At 33.8% G+C, this 24,800-nt stretch overlaps 1 protein-coding gene and 1 long non-coding RNA gene across 7 annotated transcripts; one reads left to right on the top strand and one right to left on the bottom strand.

Moving 5' to 3' along the window:
• LOC109713767 (transcription factor GHD7-like) lies at positions 1,653-5,329 on the top strand. The gene is made up of 2 exons (XM_020237956.1): positions 1,653-2,253; positions 4,773-5,329. The coding sequence occupies exons 1-2, from the start codon at positions 1,879-1,881 to the stop codon at positions 5,127-5,129; spliced, it is 732 nt and encodes a 243-aa protein (XP_020093545.1). The 5' UTR covers positions 1,653-1,878; the 3' UTR covers positions 5,130-5,329.
• Positions 8,095-20,010, bottom strand: LOC109713583. Of its 6 annotated transcripts, XR_002217123.1 has the most exons (8): positions 19,831-20,010; positions 19,398-19,681; positions 18,129-18,285; positions 17,958-18,028; positions 17,733-17,847; positions 12,913-12,979; positions 12,280-12,368; positions 8,095-9,340 (listed from the first exon to the last, which is right to left on the bottom strand). It is a non-coding gene; the product is annotated as an uncharacterized LOC109713583 (long non-coding RNA). The 6 variants fall into 6 exon arrangements; XR_002217125.1 differs by lacking the exon at positions 19,831-20,010 and having other exon boundaries at positions 18,129-18,176; positions 19,378-19,823; XR_002217122.1 differs by lacking the exon at positions 19,831-20,010 and having other exon boundaries at positions 12,913-13,001; positions 19,398-19,823.

Here is a 24,800-nt window from a genome sequence, read left to right as displayed (position 1 = left end):
AAAAAAAAAGGAAAACGAACTCATATAAAGATACTATTTGTTGAATTGAGCTAGAATACTTTTAGAAGTACCAATACCTTGGTATTTTTAAGTTTCTAGTCCTTAGATTTACTTCTTAATTACTAATACCCCTTGAATCAAATACTATTTCACCTATCACCACCTACCACCATCTACCATCATAATCTCAATCCTATATCTCTCAATCCAATGGTTAAAAACTCAAAAGCACCACCCCTTTGGTGCTTTTGAGAGTATTCTAGCTCAACTCCTATTTGTTTATATTTTATTAAGATTATGAGAAATATATCTTAATCAATTTATTATTATACATGCAATGTAATATTACACACGAAAATATACAAAATATCTTTTTGTTTTTTTCCTTCATCTGCATACAATTCCAAACTGAGCTCACAAAAAGTCGAGCACGGTTCAACAGCAAGTATTAGCTGCCGTGATCGCTCTTTGTCCTCATTGCACAATTGTGGATCCATTTCCACCACGTGTCCACCTCTCCGCATGAAAGTCTACTATGAAGCAGCTATATTACATCTTTAGTCAATCATATTTATTTTGAAAAATATATCTTAAAAATGAATGAATGAGTTATGAGAATGTACTTCAATTCATGAGCAATAATAAACCATCCGTCCCTAACGCAAGTGACAAAATAATTTGGTGGTTGGTATCTGAGACCCAAGTTTGAATTCTAGTTGATTCGCATTTCCAGCTAAATTTATTTCTATGTGAAATAAACGAAGCGGATAGCATAGTATCTTTCTCTCAAAAAATAATAAATCCTCCGTTCATAGTCAAGTTCGAATCCTAGTTGATTCATATTTCGAACTAAATTTATTTCTAAATAAAATAAACGAAATAAATAGCGTGGTACCTATCTCTCAAAAATAATAATAATAATAATAATAATAATAATAATAAACAGTCCGTATGACGAAAAATTTTAGAATGCAACGGGTATATTAGTGACGTGGCGTAACAAACCAATCAAATTAATCCTTTTAAGAATATATGTCCCCTCATGATTGTAAAAAAATATTTTTATTGTACTTTTGTTTGAAAAGAAAGAATGTGATTGGCTTGTTATTGATGACGTGGTGCAAGTGCGACAGTGTAGAATTCCTCCGGTATGACTGCTACATTTTAAAATTTTTCTTTTTTTAAAAAAAACTGAGGGCACCCGGCCACCTGCCCGAGCTGCCCGCGCCACAACAACCACATCCCCCACTCACCTCGGGGCTATCAAACACTGCAACAGCCACTCACTCTTCGACACGTGTAAAGACGATGCTTACAGGGCCAGTAGTCGGGAATAAGTTTATTCGGAGCGGAATAGCTTGCCCGGCTGGTTGCGGATAGTGGGGATGCCCGGGCCTCGCTATCCGAGCCCGGTAACCAGAATTCCTTGTCCACATCCTCACACCATTCCCACTTTTTCTTTTCTTTTTCGCTGTCCCTCGCCTCAGGCCATAATTATTTTTCTCCACGAATAAGAAAGGGCGAATAAATGATCGGCAACGAATCCTCCACGTAGGAAAAGCATCGATCGCTCATATCTCTTCCTCGCCTCGCATTGGCCCCAACCCTATATCCCACCACATATCTCTCTTTTTTTCTTTTTTGTTTTTTTTTTCCTTTTAACTCCCCATTCCCCTCCACAACCCTAATATTACCTCTCCCCTCTCACTCCCCCCCACCTCATCATCATCCACAACAACAACAACAACAACAACAACAACAACAACAACAACTGCTACTACTACTACCCCTCCTCTCTCCCTCTCTCTTCCTTCCACGCGGACCAAAGTTGCTCGCTAGTTCTACTTCAGCTGCAAAGCTGACTTATCGACTATATATATGGCGGGACTCGATCTCTGCGATATATGCCGCCGCGAAGTCATGGGCGGCGGGGGGTCGTGCCCGCACCACCGCGCCGACCTCAACCGCGCGATCCCGATGTTCCCGGAGCCGCACGAGTTCCAGTTCTTCGGCCACGACGATAACGTCGCGTGGCTGTTCAACGATCCCCGATCCGACGTCGAACCCCCTCCCCCGCCCCCGCCGCACGCCGATTACATGGAGAGGTTTCGCGAGACGCCGTTCCTGCCGGGGCACGGCCTCACGTTCGATGTTCCGCTGAGCCGCACCGGCCTGCAGTCGTTGACGGAGACCGCACCGAGCACGACCAACGGGATCAGCGTCGGCCATGCAGCCGCATCCAGTGCCACCATCGTGAGTGGTTCGCTGCTCTTTATCTCTACTAGAATATATATATATATATATAGAGAGAGAGTGAGAGTTGAGCTGCAATATTATCGGTAGCAAACGGGCTCCGTTGTCATCCATTTGTTTTCAATATATTAGAAAAAAAAAAAATTTATTCTCAGAGAAAAATAATTTTCGGTGAAAATTTTGTATTTTTATGAGCTTACGAGTGTTTGGTTCGTAAGAAAACCTTGCTTGTTTGTATTGAATGAACAGCAATTCCAAAATTATTTTGCATTATATTTTTAATATATTAATAAATGCTTCGGGTGTAATTTACATTAATTGTATATATATATATAGTAGTCAGAGAGAATTTGGAATGATTTTATGAAGCTGCGTCATCACCTTTATTAGAATTAGAAAACCCCCAATAAGAAAAACTCAAAATTTTTTATCAGTTCAACTTAATTTTAATTTATAAAATATAAATATCTTGTAGATTTAAATTAATTTTATATCTATAAGGTTAAAATATCTTAGTATTCATTCTATTTTGACTCGAAATAGAAAAATTTAATAAGTTTATAAAGATATAATAGAGTAAGATAAAAATATAGGATATTCTTTTTTCTTGCTTAATCTACATTTAAATCAATCATTGATTCGTAGCATAATTATTTTCCTTTTCTTTTACAATTCTCCTCCAAACAATTACTAACTCCCTCCCCCTTTGCTTCAAATATTTTTTTCAACAATCATTTTCCTTCAACTACTTATTATTAAATAAATAGTTACATAAGAAGTGTGAAATCTGATTGGAGCCTTCAGCACATAGCATGCTATCCGTTTCGTTTATTTTATTTAGAAATAAATTTAACTAAAAATGTGAATCAACTAGGATTCGAACTTGGGACCTCGGGTACCAATCATCAAGCCCTTTGCCACTTGCGTTAGGGACGATCAGTGCCTTCAGCACATATCAGGAGTACAGTAGTCAGCGTAATGGATGAACTTTCATCTCCAACAAAATCCTTGTACAGTAATTTTACGGAAGAAGAATTCTTAGGATGAACCAAATGAGTGAAAAAATATTTTTGGACAAATTTTATGTGAACCAAACAATTCCTAAGCAGTACGAATTTTTCGCCTTTAATTCTTAGTTTAATGGGTGAGTAAATTGGTGGTTAAATTGGACTTTTAAGCTTGTCTCTATTTGAAGTACGTTTGTCGACCCGTTGGCCTTTTCTTTTTTTTTTTGTTTTTTTTTTTTTAAGCCCGTATTTTCACCTGTAGTTATATTGATTGCGAGTGAGTGACTAAGGCAGCATTTTGTTCGGAAATAAGGAAAGAAATAAGCCTCTGTTCCTTCCTTTGTTCTCAAACACTGTTGTTCCACTATTTTTTCTAGAATAAGTCTAAATTTAATTTAATTATGATATTAAATTATTAAATAATCTAATTAATATATTTAAATCATCATTTATTACTTAAATAATAAAATAATTAATTAATTTATTATTTATAAATAATTATTAATATATTTATCTATAAACTACTATTATTTACATTAATAAACCATTAATATTTTTATTAATCTAATTGGTTTTTTTTACTAGTTATCTAGCTAAAATAATTTACTAACTAATTAAAAAATTAAATTATTTTTTATAATTAATTAATTAATTAATTTTTATTTTTTTATACAATATTCATTGTTAATAAATTTATTAATTTACTAAATTATTTTTAAGTAATATTTTGATGTTAATTAAGTAGATAAAATAATTTTAATTTAAAATTATAACTCTTATTCTCCATATTTCAATCTAACTATCAAAATACTATTTACTTTATTCCCACGAATAATTCAATTTTCATCCAAACGAATAATTATTTCTATTCTTAAAATAAGCAGTTTTTATTTATACTTGAACCAAACGCAGGCTAAGAGTAATGAGACAGAACGTAGAAAGAGGAGAAGATCAGGGAATCGAATAGATAAAACGAGATTATTATTAGATGATGATGATGATAATAATAAATAATAATAATAATGATTGCACATGGTACTATTCTCGTATTTTGTTTATTACCTTTATTAAATTAATTAATCAACCGGTGCGCCATCAAATTTTATGTGCTAATGTCACATGTTAAACATGTTATCCCTTTCTCATAATTTTAGTAGGTTTATGATGCTGCATCTGACATGAGCAAACACCAGTTTTACAGCAGCATCGTGCATTGGCAATTACTTCCCTCCTTTTAGGAAGTTAAAAGGATAAGTCATTTTCCTCTTCTTTTTTTTTCTTTTTTTTTCTTTTTTCCTTCTTAAGTAGGAATAAAAGAACTTTGGCACGCGGTGTTCGTAGCATATCTTATACTAGCATGTACACAACAGCTAAGTACGTAACGAACGTCCCTAGCTAGAATTGCACTCTCTCAATTCCAGGTGAAGCGTTTTATGATCAACATGCAGCTGCTGCATCGATCCCACAACAGTTAGTCGTCTGTTCTGATTTACCGATTCTTCGCGCGCGCAGATGTCGTTCTGCGGGAGCACGTTCACCGACGCGTCGAGCGGGAGCGCGAAGGACGCGGGCGACGCCACGGCGCCAAGTCAAGGGGACCCGACGATGGAGAGAGAGGCGAGGGTGATGAGGTACAAAGAGAAGCGGAAGAGGCGGAGGTACGAGAAGCAGATCCGGTATGCCTCGCGAAAGGCTTACGCCGAAATGAGGCCGAGGATCAAGGGCCGGTTCGCGAAGGTTCCGGAGACGAGCCCGCTGATGATGGCCGGGCCGCCGCCTCCTCCGCCTCCGCCTCCTCCTCCTGCTGCTCCTCCTCCTCCTCCTTCTTACGACCCTAACAGGCTTGATCTTGGATGGTTTCGTTCCTGATTACTAAAAGTAGAAACGTACGTAGAAGCAAGGCAGTAGATATGTAGTAGTAGAAGGTTTTAACGTTGGCCTCATTGTATGTCATAAAGCCAGCAGCTTGTAGATAGTAGTTTGGTTGACTAGTAGATAGATATATGTACGTGCCTGCTGCCACTATTGATTCAATAATATTTGCTTGTTTGTTTGGTTGGAGCTTCCAATATTTTTTTTTTTTTTTGAGAAAAGATTGCATGTTACCTGCTGTATTCAATACAAAAATAAATTTAGCTATAAAATATAGAGGCAGCTAAGGCCTCAGTAAGAACGAGAAAGACACATATCCGCGCGCGCACACACCCCCACACTGCTCAGTAAGAACGAGTTGAATTTCACACACTTTACATCTTAATTAGAATTTACAAAAACTAGAGGAAATTAAAAAGTTTGTGTTTCTAATTAATAATAGGACAAATGTGCAGATATCATTACGTTTTTAATTTAAAAAATTTTGCATGCAAAAGCATGACTGCTGACAAAAGCGAATGCTACGCGGGAGCAGTTTAATATTATTTTCTGCCTAATGAGATTCATAGTGCTACTTCTATAATGTGATCAAATTAAATTAATTAGCAAATAATCAAATGAACAAACTTAATGAATCTATTATCAGTAAATAAATTTAGATATATGTTTAGAAAATCACCTCGTATTTTGGAAGCAATAATATACCAATAATAGGGGCGTCAACTAGTCGAGACTTGTTAAAGTATCGAGCCGAAAAATTCAACTCGAGCTCGGCTTATTTATTAACAAGGTGCGCACGAGTTGGTTCACAAATAATAAATTAAAGAGATTAGAAAGAATATATATATATTTATATAGAGTCCGGCTGGGATACTATCTATAGCACCAAAAATTTAGTGCTATCGAGTTTTCCACCATCAGATTTAATTCTTTGACTATTTTTATCCGTTGGATTATACTATTCAACCAACAACTTACTCAACCCTAGAGGGCCCACATCATTCTAATCGTATATTTCTTCATTCAAGAGCCAAAAACTTAATAGCACCAAGTCCTTGGTGCTATTAATAGCATTTCAGCCTAGTTCTATATATATATATATGAGATCTTACCCCTTAGATAAAAAATCTAACGGGTAAAACTTTATATGTAAATGAGCATTTTTATAATTGAATTGGACTTTATATTTAGGTTGAGCTAAAAATTAAATAATAAATCTATATTATATTATATATAAATATAAATTATATAAATATAAAATATATATATTCGAATTGTTATTAATCTAAATACGAACAAACTAATCCCAACTCGTGTTCGACTTATTTACTAAACGAGCGTTACAATCTCGAACTCTTTCAAGCCAAATATGAGCTGACTCGGGAACACCGAGCTGAATTGCGACCCCTAACCAATATTATACTATATATATCTATGAATAATCTGTTTTGTATGAGTTTAATCAACCAGTCATTTACACGCATGCAAAATAGTTACGTCAAATATTGCGTATGTAAAGAGAATATGTCAAATTTTTGTTGATTTGTACGATATTCTTATTTTATATATTTTTTAATCTTTTTCGCAAAGTTGCTTCTTTATTGTTGGGGTTTTCTAAACAAACTATACGTATAGAGAATATGTCAATTTTTTGTTGATGTGTATGATTTTCTTATTTTTCTTTTTTTTTTTTCTGTTTTTCGCAAAGTTACTTCCTAGCTTATTGTTAGTTTTTTCTATTTTATGATAAAGTAATAGTGCATTCCAGACAAAATAAAATCTTTCAGAAAAATATTAAAAACGTAGAGCAAAGGCAAATACAAACAAAGTGAAGGTGAAAATGCAGGAAATATTAATAAAAGATGATATTTTGTCCTTTTTATAGAAGGAAAGAAATTTCCTTATGTAATATCCACACCAACTAGAGGGGCAATGCTTGCTACATGTACATAGAGTAGGCGTCTTCTGTCCGCTTGTCTTATTAATTTTTTCTTACTAAAAATTTATTTGAATTTTTGTAACTTCTAAAATGCATGGAATATAAAATTTATATACAAGTAGCATTTTTCCACCTAAATAGAGATGCAGACAGAACAGATATAGACAGATGTATGCGGGAGGGTTCCCACCTTCCAACATATTTTCTACTAGGCTCGTACATATTCAGGACAAATCATTGTTTATCTTACTTTTTTCCTTCACTTACTCTTTATTCAGTCAGTACGTGTCAAAATGACGGTAAATTTTTGATAAATTTTTATAGATCGAGACAACAAAAAAAAAGGAGGGGTCCCTTATCTCCTGCTCTATTTTTTTTGACGGATCAAAGCGGATTCGGAACTGATCTTCGTTTTTTCTTTTTTTTGGCCCCCATTTCCCGCTTTATTCACACTAGATAGGGACAGGACCTCCATCAACCGGAATCCAAAAGAAGGAAAAGAAAGAACAATCTTGTTGTGTCAGGAAGCACAAATACAGAACTAGATTGGTTCCTATAGTTCCAAATGAAAAGATAACTAAATCAACGTACACCGTGAATATCTATATCTAATAAAAGTAAAATTACGAACTCCACTATTACTAAGAATAGATCAGACTTAGTGAATCTAATAAAAAGATCAAAGAATGAATAATGAACAAATTCAAATGCCCAACCAGGCAACCACGTAGTCAAAAGGAGCCTAAGTATCTGTTAATCATTTGGATTAGGGATAAACCGGAAAGAACATACTTTACTTTCCATTATGTCCAAAATGGTGAATTTTAAATCAGGCATAGGATATCCTGACAAAACATGCAATACTAGGCTAAGCAGAAAGCTAAAAAAGGTCATCTTTGCCTTTTTTATTAGCATTACATACAGTCTATCTAACCATACTTGTTTATACTTAACACGGAAAAGGTGAAATCAGAATTTCAGCAAGATACTTGTAACTTGTAAGGGAACAATAACAAATAAAGATTAAAGATTCAATCTTAGTTGTTCATCATTTACTATATTTAAATCAAAATATGTTTCACCCCTCGCGCTGTCATTTACAACTCTTCAACTCAACAATAAATAAACAACTGAAACTGAATCCTCAGTTTTATTTATTAATACATCCTTCACCTAGAAAAGGCTCCCAAACATTTAACACTATAACCATGGTTGACAACAAAGCACAATTCTTTTTTTTTTTGAGAAAAAGGTAGCATGCTACCCGCTTCATTCATAAGGAGTATGAACTAGGCTACAGGAGTGAGGCAACCAGGGACTCGGAAAAAGAAGAAGAAGAAGGGTATGTTACAAGAGTAGGGTTAAAAGGACAAAGAAGTTTGCCTTACTGGAATAAGATAATCCAACTCCTTCGGCAGCTGCTTAAGCTTGTATGTTACAAGCAAAGGGTTCGAGTGTATACTTCTAAAGATTGAGTCTTTTCTAGCCTTCCAAATGGACCACCAGCATCCTACTAATTCGGATAGGTTGCTTCTCGTCTTATGGCGTCCTTTCTTGGCCATCCAAGAGGCCCAGGCTAGAATAGCATCGCTTCCCAGGTCTCTCGCCTGAACGCCGTCCACACCCATCACGATAGTGAACTTAGTAAAGACGCACCTAGTGAATAGATGATCCACTGATTTCTCTTCCGAGCCGCAAAGCACACAATCAGCATTTCCCACCCATCCGCGCTTCGCAAGTAAGTCGGTTGTAGGAAGCTTCTTCTTAAGAACGAGCTAACAAAACACTTTAACTTTAAGTGGGATATGAAGTCTCCAAATTTTACTAACAAGTGGGTCCCTTGTTCCCCCGTCAGACAATGCTAAATAGGTCGAATTTACCGAGAAGACGCCATTTGGACTCCACCGCCAATATAATTGGTCTGGTCTTTGTTCAATTGCAAAGTGGGAAATCCTCTGAACTCTGCAATACTGTCATTAAGCTGTAGGGAAAGCACAATTCTTGTTGCACAGAGTGAAGGATTTTAAACCAAACACAATTTTTGCTATATTCTCGCTTATTCCCAACAGTGGGATATTTAAGAGACAAAGAGGTAATTCCCATAGATTTTATTTCCAAACCCAAACTTCCCCAAGTTTTAAATGGTTCAAGGTACCCTACAATAAAGTACCTTTGTAGCTTCGTGCTTTTCATACTTATGATAAATATTATCCTGTCATCCATGTGCTTTGCCTACATTCCTGATGATGTGGTCCTCATTATTTAGTTCCTAAAAAACAGTACAATAGAATAAAAGATAGGCAAGTAACAAAAAAGGGGAAAAGAATACACAAAAATTAATTCTGACAGTTCTTTTAGCAAGATACTTTTCAAGATATTCTAGGAAGAGATATTTACACAAAAAAAAAAAAAAAAAACTTGTACACTGCGAAAGGAGGACATAGATCTTACACCATCCGTCCTAGAATACTCAACATTTTTAATATAATAATAACTAAAATATAATAGTCATTTGATTGAAAGAGTAAAAAATATACACCCCACTTTGAGGTGGTAGCATTACTCGTATACAAATGCATCCTTCACTTTAATGAAATGTACGATTAGTGTTAACTAACCGTATTTCCAGCGGTGAAGCATAGAGAGCTAATGGTTGCAAAGATTCGGATGTAGAAGTTTTCAATTTTCAGCCTTGGATTACCAGGAAGTTGCTTCTACGACTTAAAAAATAAGGAGATGGAAATCTATTTCTTAAGTGCATTGGAAAAAACAGTAATATCAAACTCTTGCCGCAGCAAAATATCAAATAGATCCAAAAGATCAAAAAAAAAAAAAACCTTTAAAGTTTGAACTACACAATTGCATACTTAATAAAAGCAAAAAAATGAAAAACTTTTGCAAAGAGGGCATATGCATAATTTCTGATCATTCATTAAAGTCCATTTGATATTGAGAGTCACTTAAAATTATTAGACAAAACAAAATTAAGGCAACACGCGAAAAAAAAATAATAACATTTTTACTTTCTTTACCGCACATAATGCAATGACTCTGCAATTCCAAACAGAATCTAAATCTAAATATGCCTAAACGACCAGTATAATAGTATACTTCGATCCATCTCTACATTTACATATTTTTCAATTTTTCTTACAATTTTTATCTGACTTAAGTAATAAGGCAGCTAACTAATTTTGTTTTGAGAAAAATTAATGCATCTAACCAATTGGCACCTTCAGTTGGCGTCCTCACGCAAATATATCCTGCACCGGAGGCTCCGATGGTGTGGTCAGCCTATTCACGAGGCAGCCGAAACGCTCGTGTGTTTTTTCCAGTACACAGTCAATTTTTAGTTCTCCATGGCTCAGTTGGGTGGACCGCCAATGGATCCGGTCCATTGGTGTAGTAGGTGGTTAAATAGGTAAAAATATATAGAGAAACCCTCGGCCTTAATTTTCCGGTCGACCATTTTAAACTTCTAAACCTTTTAATTAGAGTTTTTATAGTTAAATAAGTTAAAACTTTTTGTTAAATTTCATAGATCGATTACCTATTAGCACTTAATTAATCTAATTTTATTCGCTAAAAGATAATCTAAACAATTCAATTTGGTGGAATTATTAATCAACTTGGCTAAAATTACTTAATTTCAATATAGTGTAAGTTACGAGGTCCCAACTAGAGAAAACTGAATTCGAAGGAGCCATTTTTAAATGACCAATAGTCAAGGGGTTCTCCTCCAAATCGGCTCGCCGAATCCGAAAATAAGAATTTTCCAACCAGATTTATCATCACAATTATTCAGCACGAATACTTTTCATGCCATAAACCCGTAAATTGTTAAGTGTGACTTTAGAGGAAAGCATATTCCATGGCAAAGTAGAAGAGGAGAGCGAGCAATAAAGGAGAGCGCCAAAAGAAGATTCAGCACGGGCGCCAAAAAGCCAAAAGCAGGAGATAGAGCCCTAAACCCCTTTCAGGAGGCAGTGAATCTTTCTACAACCTCTCGTGGAGATGCTCTCTCAAACTTTTTTAATGCTTATGCAATATACCACACCTTTAGATATCCAAAATGGAGGTGGGCACCTTCAATCTTTTACCTGGCCATAGTTTCGCCACTAAATATGGGAGCATCTTTTTCTAAGGACTAACTGGCCATTGTTTCGCCACTGAAGATGGGCACATCTTTCTCTAAGGACTAACGAAAGTGGAACATATCCTTTGCCAAGCTTTTGCTTGAGGGATGTAACTAAGGGTGAATATGCTCGGATAATTTAAAAAATTATATTCATATTTATATTTTTTTCTGTATACGAATTCAGATTTGAATGTGTCGTACGGTAAATTTTCGTTATCATATCTGTTAAAATCGAATTCGGATTTAGATATGAATCGAATTAGTATACAGATATTTGTTCAGATAATAATATATATTAACATAGAAATATAGATATAAACTAAAATTAAAACGAATAATAAATACAATGCAAATAAAGGTTTATACTCCGTGTTCAAACTTCGTATATCTATATTTTATTTAATAAAATTTAATATTTTAACAAACATAAATATAATTTTTTTAACATGAAACTCATAGCAAAATAAACAAATAACATAATACAAAATCACTTTTAACTCCCTACAATATATATTAACATTTCTCTTATATGTAAGGGGTGAAAAATGGTCGAATCACTATAGATTGACATTTCTCTTATATCTAATCTCTAATGGTGAAAAATGGTCAGATTTAAGAAACCAAATGGCATCCATACTTCTTTTTTCTTTCGGATACGAGTATGTGCTAAATGCTAAATCTTAACATCCATATTTGCATCATATCAAATCCGGTATTGAATTCGATCGGAGTTCATCCAAAACCATTTCACCTCTAACTCGAGCGTCCTTCCCTTCCAAACCACACCACCGAGACGAAAAAGAAAATGAAGAAAAGAACACAAATGGGGAAAAGCAACGGGGTCACAATCTATGGCCTAAATTGGCATCTAAAAGGTTTTATCATAGCCATTCATCCGAGAATAACCGGGTGAGTGAAATATCGGTGTCCTTCTCCAAAGAATCTGCTGCAGATGTTGCTTTAATGATGTCACAAGCGAGAAATTTTGCAGCACATGGATATCATAGAATTTTGGTGTTTGTGGGGCGTGGTTGTGTGGAGAGAGAGAGAGAGAGAGAGAGAGGACTCACATTGGGTATAATGGCAGAGAACCGTGCACTGAAGTTGAACTGCCATGCTGTAGCTGAAAACAAACTTGAGGTTCTCCTTCTATCATTGCCTGAAGCAGATGATTACAATGTTATCTACATCATCAAATCATGCATAAAATATTGTAAAGGTAAAACATATAATATTGTTCAAACTTTTGACCATGCAATAAAATACATGAACTTTAAGCAGGCAAATTTTGTTTCCGGAATTTCAGAAACAGAAAATGCTTAATTGTAAATTCAGACCGTGAAAATTGATATCTATTTTAATGCCAACCCCACAATTTGTACTGTGCAGAAACTGTCTTCTCACACTTTCTATTATAACAACTTAGTCGATGATGTTTGATTTGATTCCAATTTTGTTCTTAAAGTTTCTATTGCAACAACTAATCTTAAATTTTTGATTCAATCTTAAGTTCTTCCCTCAGAATTTCCTCAGAAGTTTTAATCCGATAAAAATGCAGCATTATCTCTTGTTTGTTTTTCAGAAACTTCTGTTATGACATGTGAATCACACATCACCTTACGCAAGCAAAATGGCAATTTTGTTCTGGAAACATGTTGCATTTGACTCTTAATTCTATAGTCAGGGGAAAAGTGACAACTTACTAGGTAAAAGTCAACTGCAATGAACCGTGTCTCAACAATGTTTGCTGAACTCGGACAGAAAACAACCCTAAGGAAGATATATCATTTTTCTGTAAGTTTAATGAATAAATTGCCCAATGTCAGTTCAGAAATTTAATGTTTTTTTCGTTTTCCATCTACATCATTTCAAGTTTTTCTTTTCTTACCAAAACTGCTTGGTAATTTATGTTGCTCATCAACATGTCAGGCATCAATAAAACACTTAGCGCATAAAACATGCTGGCACATAAAATAATTACCTATTTGTGTAAAAACAGTGATGAATTTGCAATGAACTACCACAGGCAAAAAGATAAATGATGCCAAACACAACCCCTGAGGTTGGCTTCAAATTTCACCCATCAAGTAGTGCTCCGGTTATACCCATCAAGCAGTGCTACAAAACTTAGTAGCAAAGAACGATGACAAGTACTCCACACTTGAAATAAGACAAGCAAGTTTGATTGTTAAAATTCTAGAGAACTAAGCTATTTGTAACAATAAACAACTTAAATGCCACTAACTTATTCATTACAAATTACGATAAACAACTTAAAACTGATTTATTTATTTACTAACTTTGTGCACTAAATTTTATTTCCTCTGTACTAAGCCAATCCTTGCAAACAATATAGCTGACTACACCTATTTATAGCATACACAAGAACAATCTACATATATATATATATATATAGAGAGAGAGAGAGAGAGAGAGAGGTTTGCGTGATTATAGAAGCATGGTGGCCTCCGTGCTATCAAGTCGTTTCCAATGTTAAGAGTTCCGATTCGACGATTGTTCTTGATAGCGTGGAGGCTATAGTGCTTCTAAAAGTACACAAGACTCTCTCTTTCTCTCTCTCTCTCTCTCTCTCTCTCTCTCTCTCTCTCTCTCTCTCTCTATATATATATATATATAGTCTGGCTACTATATTCTTATGAGTGTAAATTTTTTTGTACTTATAAGTTTTCGACCGTTTGATCTACACATTTCACCATTTTCATCCGTTAGATCATACTATTCAACCAATCACCCACTCAACCTTAAAGAACCACTATAATTCTAACCGGGGATCACTATCATCATAACCGCACATCCTTTCATCCAACAACCAAAAACTTATAAGTACAAAGGACTCTATACTTATAAGAGTATAGTAGCTTTGGTCTATATATATATATATATATATATATATATAACAGAAGAGAATTACATCACAAAAAGAAAAAATCATATACAAGAACAATCAAAATGCATCCCAAGTAATTGAGGTTGTTTAAGATAATCCATTTTTTTCCATACAACTCTATTTGTTAATGTTTGCATCATCCTGAAAAGTGCCATGTCCTTGGTCCAGAAGATATCATGGAAACTTATAATCAATACAAAGTACAACTTTCGATCATATGTCCTGCAAATAAACATACCAAGAAACTTAACCCAAGCTTCTCTTGCCACCACCATGTCAATGGGACTAGTATTATGCAACGAGCAATCACCATAACGAAAAGTTTCTCATGATACTAATGACAATATTCTTTTGAACAGACAATTTTTTTTTTTTTTTTGAGAGAGATAGGTAGCACGCTACCCACTTCGTTTATTTTCATTTAGAAATAAACTTAGCTGGAAATGTGAATGAACTAGGATTCGAATTTGGGACCTCGAGTACCAACCACCAAGCCCTTTGGCACTTGCTCTAGGGACGGTCGGTGAACAGACATATTATTAGGTGAGACACATTACTAGAATCTTTAATTTTGCCAAGGAACAATGAACAGGAAGTGATTCTTTCAACTATCCACAATATTCTTTCCTATAGAGCTCTATTGAGAAACATCTTACTGTATCTAATAATCAACAAGACTTCGTATGGTAAACCACGGAACAGATCATATGAACTAAAAATATCATTCTTAGTCAACACATTGCCACAATAAGTGCTCCATAACATTAAAAATTATTTTCTAAGAAGGTGACAAATCAAATCCCTCTGGTTTATTATCATACTTCCATTTATATTGCATAAACATCTAGCAGCATATCAAACTTAGCATGGTCTAAACTATCTATGAGATTATTAGAGTGTACAAGATATAGCCCTCACATTTGTAGCAATCTACTATTTTAAGATAATTGCCCTTTAGGTTAGCCAGTGTAGTCTGATTTTAATAATACTGCTCGAAGTTCACACACATACACTGCCACTTGCCACGAAAACAAACAAGCTAACTGATGCAACGACTCTAGCAACATTAGAAACTAAATTCAACACTTAAAATGATGCGTGGCTCACTTCAGCAGTGTGTTTTAGTGTATATTTATACATGTGTAGGTGTAGGTTTGGGTGTGCGCGCGCTGTGTGTGTGTATGTGTGTATCCATGAGTGTACGAATCTCAAAGTCGCACGAACGACTCACGGAGCAGTCTCACGTTGAGAACCGTCCCCACCATTTTTTTTTTGTCAACTAGGTCAGTTGGGACAGTCCCCAACATGAGACCATCTCATCCACCATCCACTACCCAACATGTGGACAGCATGAATCTCAAAGTCGCATGAACGACTGACGGGTGAGTCTCATATTGAGGACCAACCCTGCCATTTCTCTTCTTCCTTTTTTTTTGTTAATTAGCCTAGTTTATTCTGTCCCCAATATGAGACCGTCCCATCCACCATCCACCATCCATCACGTGGACAGCACGAATCTCAAAGTGGGATGAATGACTGACGGGCTGTCTCATGTTGAGGATCGTCCCCACCATTTCCTCTTTTTCTTTTTTCCCCCCAACTAGCTCAGTTTAGTCTGTCTACGTGCAGTTGATCAAATTTGCAATGAGATAGAACAAATAACTCAGTATGCTTGTAGATAGTGACAAAAGTGACTACTTCTCAAGCACAACAAACTGTGCGAAATGCGAGAAGAACTAAATCATAGACTAATGCATATAAACTAATAAGTGGCTATAGATGGTCACACCAAATGCTTGTTATATTGATAGCAGGATTGCAATTGAAGTCAATTTTAAAATATAATATACAAAAATCATAGATCCACTTCTTTTTCCATCTCCGTCACAATTTTTATCCTACATAATGAGCAAATGAATTTTATGCCAATTTATGATAAAACCATGAGAAGTTTATGCTTAAAATCAGAATGGGCACAAAAGAGAAGCTTAAGTCAATAGTGTTGTGACGCCAAATAAATAGTCAGCATAACATGTAACTTGTTTATTATTATGATGGTAAAATTATAAAATCTGAAATTCGAAAACTTCACTCTTCAGAATCCATAAATAGCTATAATAAATGTAACAACTCATTCCACTAGCACTAATAATTTATTGGACCCAACCTACCGGCCTAAAATGCTTAAACTCGGTTATTAGTTCTGCTGTATATGTAAGCCCCTCACATTCTCTCATATTATTCGATGCAGCTGATAACTAGTAATGCTACATAACACGAACCAAACAAGCCCTAAAAGAAAAGTTTTGATTTTGACGAGCTTATCCAACATCACTTGAGCCACACCCACAATAAATAGACCTAGAATGGGCCAACTAATAATATAGGGAGACACCCTCAACTATAGCCAGGTTTGAAATGGCCCCTTTGATTACTTTCTTTTTTCTAGTGACCGGTGTCATCGCAATCATGTAACTCATGCTAAAGTTCAAAGTTCATGTTTGGACGGGCTTGGGCTCATCTCCTACAAATCTACCTTTTTTTCAAGCCTATGATTCTAGGGTGTTCACAGTTTGGCTCCAAACCGAAAACCAAACCAAACCAAATAAGACAATTTGGTTCGGTTTATATGGTTTTCAATTTGGTTCGGTTTTAAAAATAGCTTAAATTCGGTTTTCGGTTTCAATTCAGTTTTAAACACTCCTCAATTTAACCAAACCGACAACCTAATAGTAATATCATATACATTTTATCTAAATTATTTATTAGAACAATATTTATGATCAAATCTTGATAACTTATCAGCACATTTTTCAAAATTCTACATTTATGATCAAATTTTGTGTGTAACTTTCATAATAATTCAATTTTGATTATTAAATTATGAATTAATTCATAAGAAAAATAAGAAATCTAAAAACTAATCACAAAACCAAACTTAATTCGGTTTGGTTTGGATCTATTTCAAGTCTAAATCAGCTCGGTTCGGTTGTGAATTTTTTCAAACTGAAAAATTCGGTTTGGTTCAAAAAATGCCTAAAAACCGAACCAAACTGAAAAAATTACACCCCTATATGGTTCTCAGGTCAAAAAAACATGGGCCGAATTTTGGAAAATCACAAGGCTTTTCAGTCTAATATGTGAGTTCATATATGGACCAGGCTTGGGTTCACAGCCAATTCCACCCAAATCACCCACCGAATCCGCAAGGATTACTATCATACAACTAACCATATGATACTGAATAACAATAAGGCTAAATCCACATAGACAGCAATGAAATTTAAGTAACAATAAAAGCCTAAGCAAGTCACACATCATAGTTGAATGAGATAGATAAAATCCAAGCACTCATTCCACCTGTCCACCACATGCCACTTGACGAAAGAGAGTTAGAGAAACAACGTGCATTGAAGAAACCTTACATTGGGTATTGAAGAAACCTTACATTGGGTGAAAACAAACTACTGCCAGCCATTCTTGGTGATCAAATGATAGAAAATAGAGATGGAGTAAAAAAACAACTTAGTTCAGCATTTTAAAAAACAATTGCCACAGGTTACTAAGGTGAAAGTCCTAGCTTGATCAAATTAGTAATCAAGTATAATAACTTACTTTTTCAAATCTGTTGATGGCGACCAAAACAACAGTTCTCAGGCACAACAAACTGAAAGGCACGTTCCTTCCTAATGATACTTTCTAATGCATTCTAAATCAGTTATCTCATTATCTGTTGAATAGAGGAGGGAAAAAAAAGAAAATTAGAACAACAGGTTTATGTTAGATCAACTCCTGAATAGTGCCGGGATTTGTCATAATGCAAAATGCAATCTGTATTACCTTTCCAAGAATCACAGAGTTAGCATCGACATTACCAATTTAATGTCCCATTAGTTGCATCCGGAGGCAACCTGTACAAGAACTCATAGGACAACAAAAAAACTGTAAAGTGAAACATAACATAATGTTAAGAAACTAATGATCATGTTCAGATAGTCACACCACATGCACCTGTCACATTGGTTGTGGAATATCTCATTAGTTGCATCCGGAGGCAACCTTTACAGTAACTCAGAAGAAAACAAAAAAACTGTAAGTGAGACATAAGATAATGTCAAGAAACTAATGATCATGTTCAGATAGTAACACCACATGCCTGTCAGATTGGCTGCAGAATTGCAACTGAAGGATATAGTCAGTATTTCATAATATAATAAGTTTAATCAAAGGTTCACTTTGGTTCCATCTTTGTCACAGTGTTTATTCTAAAGTATCTTATCAATTAAGGGTAGAAACAATTTTATGCTAGTTTATGACAAAACCATGATTAGGTGTAACCTGAAAATCTGGATCACAGTACAATGTGCATATGACAGAAGCTTAATTTATTGATAGCTATTTTGTCCTAGACAATTAGTCCTACCGCAGTCAATAAATAGTCTCTCATTACAAGTAAATTGTGGACTATCATAATGAAAACTATATGACATCAATTTATAAAATTTCATTCTTTCTCATTAACAGATAGCCACCATAAATATCTTATCTGTCTACATAACTTATCTTCGACCTTACATGCATATATAGAAATATAGAAGTATCCACACTTCATATAATAAACCCTTCCTAAGCAATGGAGCTTCAGAATTTATCGAATTTGAAACAATGCAAACAAGTACATCATGCACACATTCAGAAAAAACTGAATTAATTAAGTAAAATCAATGTAAGAAATTTTACAAACAAAAAATTAACAAAGTCCTCAAAGCAGCTTTAGAAAAATGATTAATAATATCACTAATAAGAGAACTACCACAAATTACAAAAATAAGCCCAAATCTACATAGAGATTATCTTTGAACATATAGAAGTGAATAGTTATATGCAGCATAAGAAATGACATAAGAAAAGACAAAAAAGCTTGCTGAATGCAATGTAAGGGAAAACTTTTTTCCAAAAACTCGAGCCTACAAAGCAACTAAAACCTCAAGAAACTGCATATTCATTCGCAAAGCAAATTGCTATCAATACAGTTGTCCCAAGGGCCCAAAATACAGCAATTACAACAAACGAAAAGTGGCATTTATTGTGAGCTCTTGCATTTGATTAATCGATAGAGAAGCGAAAATTGAAATTACGAAACAGATGAGAAATCTTATCAAGAAAGCAATTAGATCTACGACAATTTAACGGAAGATCCATAAACTCATTTAAAAGCACAAAACTCAACAAAAGAGAGTAAGAGAGACTACGGCGTTACCAAAAAACCCTATATCATACCAAAACGAACCACTACCGGCGATTCTTGGTGATCAGAACATCGGATCGAGATAGAAGTGAGAGAAGCATCATTGTTCGATGAGAGATGGATCCAAACACCCAATTCCAATAGATGAGAGACGATGCACATTACATAAACGCCAGATCGGACCAAAACGAACCATTGCCAGCGATTCTGGGCGATCAAATCATTCGAAAACAGAGCGAAATATCGTTGTTAATGAGACAACGGACGCAACTCTAACGGACAGAGAGCCGGAGAGACAATGTGCATCAAAGAAACCCTAGATCGGACCAAAACGAGCCATTACCAGCGATTCTTGGCGATTAAATGAACGAAAACAGAATCGGGAGAGATCGAAACATCAACGTTGGATGAGAAAGAAAGATCGAGAGGCATTGAAGCGGAGAGAGGAGATATCTCGATTCTTACCCTCCGTTCGCGATCGATCCTATGACGAAGCTCGGTGGACCTCTCATGGCGTCGTCGTTCTCCATGGATTGGAGTGGAGAAGGAGAAGAACCGAGCCGCCCGAGCGGTATTGACGTATTTATAGGGCGGCCCCGCTATCCCCTACTGCCGCCTTTCGTCTGACACACGTGCGACGGAAAATGCCGGTCGGTGGCGGACATGGCGGTTCGTGTCTCGACCGTAATTTTAAAATTTCAAATTTAAATTTTAAAATTATAAATTTCTATTTATATTTATATTTTCAATTTATTTTTCAGTTTTAAAATCTGTAATTTGAAATTTTTAAAATTTTAACTTTCAATTTTAAAATTTAGATTTTAATTTTTAATTCTAAAATTTTTAACTTTAAAATTTTAATATCTAAAATTAATATTTATTTTTTCCCTTAGAATTATATGATATGTATCCGAAAAATTTAAAAATTTGAAGTCATGAAATTTTTTTTGAGTAATAAAATTCTCTATTTCATCTGAATCAAAACTACAGTTTATAAACTTCATGAAATTTTTTTACTATGCATCCAATCACGCGATTATAGTCAAATTTTTTAGGCTTTGATGGATTACTATTTAGTTATATATCAGGTCAGATTAATTAAATAATATAATAAGTCTAACATTAAACAAGATATTAATAAAATAATTTAAATAAAAAATAGTAAAATAATATTTCTATATAAAAGCTTCCTAAAAGAAAATATATATAGTATTTGTGTAATTGTATTATAATAGTATATATATACCAGCAAGTGACCCGTAATGCGATGCATGAAATAATAACTATCAATTACAATAATTTATTTTTAAATAATTTATTATAATAAAAATAATTTTAATTTTTAAAATGGATATGTATATAAAATTTGATTTATAATAAATATTGAATATGCAAATAGTAATATTAAAAATTGAAATATTTAAAATATGCTTTTGAATGGGTCATCAACTAAAGAGATAATTATAAAAATTAAGGTTAATTGCATATAGCTCCCTATAAATATAACGAATAGTAAATATATCTCTACAAGTTCAACTTTTTATGTTTATTCCTTCGAAAAATATAGTTAACCATAACTAAAGCGCTCAACCCTGCTTAGTGAATAAGGTAAATTGATATTGTTACCCCTCTCATATTATTTGTGATGGTAGAAAGAAAGAAGATAACTATTAAAAATTTTTGAAAGAATATTTCTGTATAATTTTAATAGTTGAAACTTTCAGAGAGACATATTTGTAATAACAAAAATACTATTTCACTTATCTTTTGTTAAAAAAAATAGTACTAACGGTAACAAACCATGGGAGCAAATATGAATATTACCGGACTATGGCAGGAATAAATATAAAAAGTTAAACTTTATAAAAATATATTTACTATTCAATATGTTTACATAAAGCTATATGAAATTAACCCAAATTATATATAACAATTAAGATGTAAAAGATACAAATATATGTTATGATTATAAACGTGCATTAGATTCATTATCTAAATGATTTTAAATTTTACAAAATTACTCGATCAAGTGTAGAAGAATTAACTATTTGATTATATATATATATGTATGTTAAGTGAAGGGAGAAAATAATATAATAGACAGTAAAAAAGTAATATCAGAAGTATCACTTATCTCATCATATATTAAAATTTTGAATATTCAAATTTAACTCATCTTACAACCAAACAGCAAAATTGAAAATGAGAATGCTGGCTCACCATCCAATTAAAGGATCTCGAAAAAATGTTGACTTCTTGTTATTAATTAGATACCGATTATATATAATATATAATATATAAAAGAGGGATAAAATTAAAGATAAGGCACAAAAATTACTGTAAGCAAATTACACTGTAACTCCCACTTTAAAATTTATTAACTTTGTAATTATGATCCAATGAAGTCAAATTAAACCTCCACCTTAATTACCATTCAATTCACCATTATGTGTAGATCAAATAAAATTTATATTCTAATGACCATTCAATCACTATTAGATAATTTATTAAGAGGCAGGCTTCTGTACTTTCCAAAGCACGGAGACCTATAAGTCATTTTAGATGATGGAACATCTGACCACTTGGCATGATCTACATTATTACAATAATTTAAAAACTAAATTTCATAATTTTTTGATTTCGCTTGCCTAATAAACGAGTAGCCTCAAAGTGAACAGTCTAAAATAAAAATATTATAAAAAAAATAGTGGTAAAAGACTAAAATTTCAAATCGAAAGTATTATTCTAACTCTTAATATTAAGTAAATTTTTTTAAAAAGTTTTATGCTATTTGAATTCTTCTGCACCGTTAAACTACAAATGCTTGATGCTATCAAAAGTATCTGACACTTCTTTCCTTAATTTGAAACCGCTCTAAAGCAGATTGCTTTTTTGCTTCTACGTACGACAAAACTCGGAGTTGCGGTTTCAAAGGAAATATATCTACTGCAGCAGCCAAGTTAGAACAACAAAAATGAACAACATCCGCATAGTTCCATAACTAATTAAAGTTTAATTTGGTTATCAACAACATGATGCATGCAAAGGCGAGTGCCTCGATCGCCACAAGAGTTCCTTGCTTAGTTCTTTTTGTTCCTCCTCTTAAAGAGCTAAGAGTCGATCGAGTGTGGTTTTCGTAGTATTTAATTAGGTCCATGTAATCTAACGTGCACCTTCCTTTTACAGTTGAGTGCATGGGGGAGTCACGTCACCTTTTGTTTGTGTCCTTTCTAGTCCTATATATATTCTTTATATATTCGCCTCTTTTTCAAAAAAGATAATTGAGCGGCTATAAATGTGGGCAGGTTTATTCTCAAAAAAAGGAATTTTCGAAATGGATCGATGGAACACTTGGATATATATATTCCTTTTTGACTTACTAACAATTCAATTACCTCTACATACATGTTAAAGAGATCTCACCATCACTGTGGGGGACAATAATGCTAGGCCTCAGTGGATTCAACAGTTGTTTTCTTTAACAACAACCATACAAGCGATATCAATTCACGATATGCACCTAAAACACCTTTCGAGTACATCAAATTTGTATTTCGAATCACACAGCACACTCCATTGTCTCTATCGGTTTACAAGATAGAGAGAGAGAGAGAGAGAGAGAGTAAAGAACGATAAATTTCTAACATCTCAGCTAATCCTTTGATCAACCAACATTAAAAAAAAGTTTGGTTCTCGTCAGGGTACCTGTACAAGGGTATCTATGTTACCATTTTTTCTTCTTTTTGTTTTTTTTATGATCAAATACGGATCTAACTTTAAAAGCGGATAGAAAAGTTGGATTCCTAAAGGAGTTGCGTTTCTCACTCTGCGACAACAATTTACCCCCGCAATAATACATCTTTCTCTACATCATGGATACATCTTTCTCTACATCATGGTCACTGTGGGGGACAATAATGCTAGGCTACGGTGGATTCGCGGGTTGTTTTCTTTAATAACAACCATACAAGCTCCCAATCCTTGATTTGCCCCTAAGACACCTTTTCGCATCAAATTCATCTTTTCAAATCTTACTGTATACAGCAGATGCACAACATGTACATCATCTATATTCTAAATTAATCAATCTTTTTTAGAATAATAGTATAATAATTTTTAAAAAAAATAATTATGATGGGATTGATGAAATCTAGAGACATAATTGATGGGTTTGGGAATTACTCAAATAAGTTGGAAAATACTACTTGTATGCCTTAAAAAAATATGTATATTATATATCCCTCATCCTAAGATTTTTTTTTTTTTTTTGGAGAAAAAGGTAGCTTGCTGTCCGCTTCATTCGTTAAAAATATGAACTAGGCTACATGGGTGAGGTAATAGACCTCAGTCGAGACGGAAAAAAAGAAAAGAAAAAAAAAACAAAAACAAAAACAAAACAAAACATCCTAAGATTTTTATTACAGAAAAAGAAAATGGCAAGATAAGAGTCCATTATAGACTTTTGAATAAAGATGTGTAAAATTTGAATTCTTTTTTACGAGAAAACTTCAAATACTACTTCTATGGTTTCACACTTTCTCACTTTAGTATCCTGTGGTTTCATTTTTATTTTTTTATTATTGCTTTCACTAATTTTTTTCGTTAAATTAGTGACAAAGTTAAAACTAAAAGATACTAAAAATAATATTCGATAAACCTAGATGGGATATCTGAAGTTTTTTATATATAATTTAACGAAATATTAACGAAAAAAGTGGCAAAAAGATAAAAATGAAACCACAAGTCGACATTAACTTAATACACTTTAAAACATAGAATACTAAAATAAAAAAAATGCGAAACGGCATAGCTGATATTTGAAATTTACTCTTCTCTTACATACTGTACGGTACTGTTTTAAGTTTACATTTTTTTTTTTTATTCTGTTTTCACGTGTCCATCTCTCGGCACCTGGTCACCTGCCCGTTCTGCCCGTTCATCACCTAAAACGCTGCAAAACACAAAACACCACAGAAGCCTATTTATTTTTTAAAAAATAAATATAAATCAATTAGAATTCGAACTTGAAAAAACTTCGAGTAACAACCACTAAACCCTTTATCACTTATTCTAAAAAAGGCCGGTTATTCCTATCTCAATTTCATTAATTATAACACTACGTCACTAGAATCTTCTATATAATAATATATATAACTTGACATTTCTATCGCATCACAATAAAAGCATTTTAAAGAGTCGCGACCCTCGTTTAGACAACAGCTAATGAGAATTTGTCACAAATCTAATATAAAACACGCAGTACGCCGTAGACCAATTTTAAATATATATCAAAAATATTTTTTTATAGTAGAATATTATTTAAATATTTTATATTATATATACTATCACAAAAAAAGGATTTCAAAGAGCCACTTCTCCCATTTAGGCAACACCTAATGAGAATTTGCCAAGACTCTAATACAAATTTTGAATGT

Source organism: Ananas comosus, linkage group 8, assembly GCF_001540865.1.
Source record: "Ananas comosus cultivar F153 linkage group 8, ASM154086v1, whole genome shotgun sequence".
Lineage (NCBI taxonomy): Eukaryota > Viridiplantae > Streptophyta > Magnoliopsida > Poales > Bromeliaceae > Ananas > Ananas comosus.
Note: the sequence above shows the minus strand (reverse complement) of the source record. Positions and strands in the feature narration are given on the sequence as shown.

Bases quoted from the DNA above. Each gene is read 5' to 3' on its own strand.
- LOC109713767 (XM_020237956.1), top strand. From the start codon at position 1,879: ATGGCGGGACTCGATCTCTGCGATATATGCCGCCGCGAAGTCATGGGC. The intron at 2,254-4,772 runs GTGAGTGGTTCG...TCGCGCGCGCAG, and splicing joins CCGCATCCAGTGCCACCATC to ATGTCGTTCTGCGGGAGCAC.